We start from the raw sequence: 5049 nt of genomic DNA, 5'->3' as shown, positions 1-5049 counted from the left end.
GTTTTGAGGCACACCCCATGGAGATTTTAGGGCACTGCCTGGACACGAGCAGCCCCTGGCACAGTGCAGAGGGGACGGCAGGGCCCCACGTCCTGCATTCAGCTGGCACTCACGTCCTTGCCTGCAGTAAGGGGAGGCAGCATGGCCCCAGGTCCTCCCTGGGGCTGGCCACAGGCGTTGCTTCCCTGGAGCTTCCTTTGCCCATCCCTGGGGATTTGGAGCAGCGGGTCAGAGAGCCAGGACAATTTAGTGACAGCACCTTTCCCTGCCCTGGCAGGTACCCCGAAGGCGAGCTGGGTGCCAGACCCCGACACGCCAGCCCTGCTCCGCCTGTCCGACTCACTGCTGGCACACTACAAGAAGGGCACCCGGCCCGTGCGGGACTGGCGCACCACCACCACCGTGGCCATCGACGTGATGGTGTACGCCATCCTCAGCGTGGTGAGTCCGCTGCTCCCACCGCTCCACCGCCGGGTAGGGGGGTCACCCTGTGCCAACCCTGTGCCCTCTTCTTCCCACAGGATGAGAAAAACCAAGTGCTGACCACCTACATCTGGTACAGACAGGTGAGCTGAGGGGACCTGTGCCAGCTCCCCCTCTCTCTGGGCTGTCTGCCTCCCAGCAGGACGCGATTGTCCGGGAGGAGCTCACAGGGGAAGGCAGGCTGTTGTCACCCAGCCCTGATGTTTGCCTACCTTAACATCCCAGTTTCTAGCCCTGGAGAAAAGGCCTGGTGTGGTGGCACCTTTGGCTGCCTTGGGTGCAGGAATGCAAGAAAGCCGTGGAGCACTGAACTCAGCACAGCAGAAAATCTCCCTTGCGTTCACAGTTTGCCCCTTCCTTCCCCTCTTTTCCCTAACGCAGCTCCCTTTTCTGCTCAGCTGCTCGCTCACCTCCTTGGTTTCAGTTCCCTGTGAGTTCCCAGTTATCACTCAATAAATTCACCCTCAAACGAAGCCCACAAACCACAGAATACCTGGACACAGGCAGAACCAGATGGTGTCAGGAAGGGTCAGGACAGGCATTTCTGTGCTGATGGGAGATGCTGTTGGGGACAGCGCTGTCTCCCTGTGACAGCCAGCACCCATGGCAGGTAAAGGCATCTCCATGTGCATGTGCCTGAGTGATCACATCCCAGCACAGCGCAGAGAGGTTATCTCCTGTGATAACGAGACCTCTGCAGGGCAGGAATCAAGAGCCTAAAGGCACAGCTTTCGTGCTTCCTGCTTCTCACTGCCGGGTGGCTGATAGCTGAGGAGATGGGCTTTCCTGCCTCTCACACACGGCGTTTAGCACATTCCCATGGCAGGCTACTAGGTTTGGATTTTGGTGGGGCTAGGACTGACCCCACCACCAAGTTCCCTTCTGCTTTGTCCCTGCAGCACTGGACAGATGAGTTCCTCCAGTGGGACCCGGCGTGCTTTGACAACATCACACAGATATCGCTCCCCGCCGAGAGCATCTGGGTGCCCGACATCCTCATCAACGAGTTGTGAGTGCAGTGCAGCTCTCCGAACCCCATCGCAGGGGACCCCAAAAGAGAGCAGGGTGGCTTAGCCCCGTGAGCACGCGTGCTGTGCCTCGCTCTGCATTCCCCGCACAGAACTGGCAGTGCCCCCGTATCCGGTGAGCTGCAGATGGGGAAGCGGCTTGGCAGTTGGGACATTTCCAATGCTGGCTAACCACAAACATTTGTAATTACCCGCACTGTGCTGGGGGGTGGAATCCAGATATTTGGAGAAAGGCTTTGTTAAGAAGGCACAATGCAAGGGCAGCTGCAGAGCTGCCAGCCCTTCCTGCAAAGCCAGCCATTGTCCTTCCCCGCCCCCACTTCTGCTGGGATTTAAGGTGTTCCCACCATCTCGTGCTGCAGAGACCTCTGCGAAGCAAAGCCACAACTGGTCCCTGGGCTGCACTGGGAGAGGGCAGCAGCACGGGGAACACAGCAATGACACGGGGCAGCAGCGCCGACATGGGGGTGGCGTGCTCGTGCCCTGGCCCTTCCCCTCCAGCCCCCTTTATTCCCCAAAAAGCAGGTTGGCAGAACAGCAAGGTAAGGTCCCAGTTCTCACGCTGGGCAGCCCCCATCCCAAACGCAGCTTCCCAGGAGGAGCCCACTCTGCTCACGGTGCTCCCCGAAGCGCTCCCTACCCTGGCTCTCTGTCCCTGTGCCCTCCAGCGTGGACGTTGGCAAGTCCCCTGATGTCCCCTACGTCTATGTCCGCCACCACGGGGAGGTGCAGAACCTGAAGCCCATCCAGGTGGTGACCGCCTGCAGCCTGGATATCTACAATTTCCCCTTCGACGTCCAGAACTGCTCTCTCACCTTCACCAGCTGGTTGCACAACAGTGAGTGCCGGCCCCGGGGGGCTCGGTGCAGGGGACGCGGCCCCCTCTAGGTGGCCCCAGCGGCTCGGGAATGCGCCGCGACCGGGCACGGGCACGGGCACGGGCACCCGGCAGCTCCGTCCCCACCTCTTGCAGTCCGAGACATCAACCTCTCGCTCTGGCGGACCCCGGAGCTGGTGAAATTCGACCGGAGCATCTTCATGAACCAGGGCGAGTGGGAGCTGCTCTACGTGCTCAGCCACTTCCAGGAGTTCAGCGTCAAGAGCAGCGACAGCTACGCCGAGATGAAGTTCTACGTAAGGGACCTCGCCGCCCCGTGCCCTGCTTTGGCCTCTGATCTTCGCAAGGATGAGGCCACAGCAGGGCAGGGCTTTGCCCCCCAGTCCCCTTCCTTCATAACCGAGCCGCTCCCCTGCTTCTGTGCTGTTGCATCCCCTGCCACGGGCACCTCTCCTGGTGCTGAGGGTCCTGTCGGTGCAGCCCACCTCACCTGCTTTCGAGGAGACCCACACCAGCTCGAGCTCTTCTTTCAAGCAGGGCTCTCACCTTCACCGAATCTTTCCTGTCTTCCCTTCTGTCCTGGCAGGTAGTTATCAGGAGACGTCCCCTCTTCTATACTGTCAGCCTGCTGCTCCCCAGCATCTTCCTGATGGTGATGGACATCGTGGGCTTCTACCTGCCTCCCAACAGTGGCGAGAGGGTCTCTTTCAAGATCACACTCCTACTGGGCTACTCAGTTTTCCTAATCATTGTATCTGACACGCTTCCTGCTACAGCTGTTGGCACCCCACTGATAGGTACAGCAGTGCTACCAGCCCCAGCTGGCAGCGGGACAAGAGCTCTTCACACTGGGCTTACGTGGTGGGAGCCTAGCATTCGTCCCCCTCACTGCCACCGAGCCAGGACAGTGCCCAGAAATGGGTTAAAGCCCGTCCCTCTGGGACCAGGATGCTGAGGAATTAAGGGGGAGGTGGTTCAGCTCCAGCAGAGAAACATTACCAGGACTAGAGGAGCAAGAAGGGGAGGTACAAAACTGGGGGCTGTAAAAAGAGCTCAGGGTGTGGGGTGTCGAGATGGCAGTCACACGTGGCTGAGAGCTGCACTGGGGCTCTAGGTCTGGCCCAGGGGCATGAGAGGGCCCCATCGGAGCAGTGCAGGGAACAGAAAAGGCATCCTGCTGACTGGGTGGAGTGGTCCACAAAGCAAGCAGTTATGACCTGGAGCAGCAGGAACTGCAGCTCTGTGCAGAGAGGGGTGGGCAGGGGGAATTCACTCAGAACCTCCCTGCTCTGTGCATCAATCTAAAACCTGTGCTGGCCATCGCAGGCTACTCACCTTGCTGGCATCTCCACAGGCATCTATTTTGTGGTGTGCATGGCCCTGCTTGTCATCAGCCTCACCGAGACCATCCTCATTGTGCGCCTGATCCACAACCAAGACCTGCAGCCCCACGTTCCCAGCTGGGTGAAGCACTTGCTGCTGGAGCGTGCCGCTGTCCTGCTCTGCATCCGGGACAGGAAGAAACTCAGCCAAAGCAGGGCGCAGAGCTCAGACATCTCCAGGCATGTGGAGAACAACGACAGCACAGGTAAGGGCTGGAGACAGAACAGGACTGGCAGAAAAGTGAATTTTACAAACTGGGCCTGTTCTAGAGCACGGCACCCTGTCCTGGCGCAGTAAATATCAGCCAAGTAGGAGCCTTCTCTCCTTCCAAGCCAAGCACAACCCTTTTATTTTCCATGCTTCTTTGCAAGCCAGTGCTCTATGAGCAGCACTGCCAGCAGCCTGGGGAGTGGAGAGCAGGGCTGTGACTCACTGCAGCTTATGCATGGCAATACGGATGTCCAGATCACACACACAAATCCCAGCTCTGTGCCTAAAGAGGTTTTTCTCGCTTACCTCTCTTCATCCTGCAGCCAAGCTGAACCACTACGGCTGCGAGGACCCCCGGGAGCGTGAGGTGGCAGGGGGCACGAGGCCCGCTCCTGCTTTTGGCTCTCTGGCAGAGGGCTCTCCGCTCATGCCCAGCATCCTGCACGAGATCTCCACCATCCGCCAGTTCCTGGAGAAGCGGGATGAGTTTCGCGACGTCGCCCGCGAGTGGCTGCAGGTGGGCTACGTGCTGGATGTCCTGCTCTTCCGAGCGTACCTGCTGGCCGTCCTGGCCTACACCATCACGCTGGGCGCTCTCTGGTCGGTGTGGCAGTACGCCTGAGCTGCCTCTCGGGGCAGGCGAGGCAGGGACCTCGGATGCTTTGCTGCTGGTCCCCCCCCGGGCAGCTCCGGAGCAGCAGCAGCAGCAGCAGCCGAGGGCTTGAGGCATCTCTCACGGCTCTCACCATCCCAACCCCGGCTCCTCCATCCCTGCCCCGCAGCCCCCCGGCAGCCCCTCGAGCCCCCCGAAACGGGGCAGGGTCTCGGCGCTGCCCCCTCCCCGCCGGCCCCGCTCCTCCCCGGCTTCAGCACCGCGGACAGCGGCGCCCACCCCGGCGGCAGCGGCGGCGGCTCCCGCCCGGGCGCCCCCCGGACCCCCCCCAGCCCCGTTCCGCTGCGAAGGGCCCGGGGCTCCGTGCGCATCCTGCCCGGAGGGCACCCACCTGGAGCCCCGGGGGGGTCTCTCCTCCTTGAGCCCTTCCCCAGGGTTTTTTCCTGCTGCCCCCCCGGCTCCTTCCCAGCCCCCCCAGCCCCTCGTTTCATGCT

General features: G+C 61.0%; 1 protein-coding gene across 1 annotated transcript; it reads left to right on the top strand.

Moving 5' to 3' along the window:
- Positions 1-402: 402 nt before the first annotated feature.
- LOC309886889 (5-hydroxytryptamine receptor 3A-like) lies at positions 403-4609 on the top strand. Its single transcript, XM_082778194.1, has 8 exons — positions 403-441; positions 522-566; positions 1383-1492; positions 2180-2349; positions 2485-2645; positions 2936-3146; positions 3704-3937; positions 4266-4609. Exons 1-8 carry the CDS (start codon positions 418-420, stop codon positions 4562-4564), a joined length of 1254 nt encoding a protein of 417 aa, XP_082634320.1. The 5' UTR covers positions 403-417; the 3' UTR covers positions 4565-4609.
- The last annotated feature ends 440 nt before the right edge of the window (positions 4610-5049 follow it).

The sequence above is a fragment of the Aythya marila genome (assembly GCF_965140915.1).
Source record: "Aythya marila genome assembly, chromosome: 23".
Classification (NCBI taxonomy): Eukaryota; Metazoa; Chordata; class Aves; order Anseriformes; family Anatidae; genus Aythya; species Aythya marila.
This window is presented reverse-complemented; position numbering and strand designations above follow the sequence as displayed.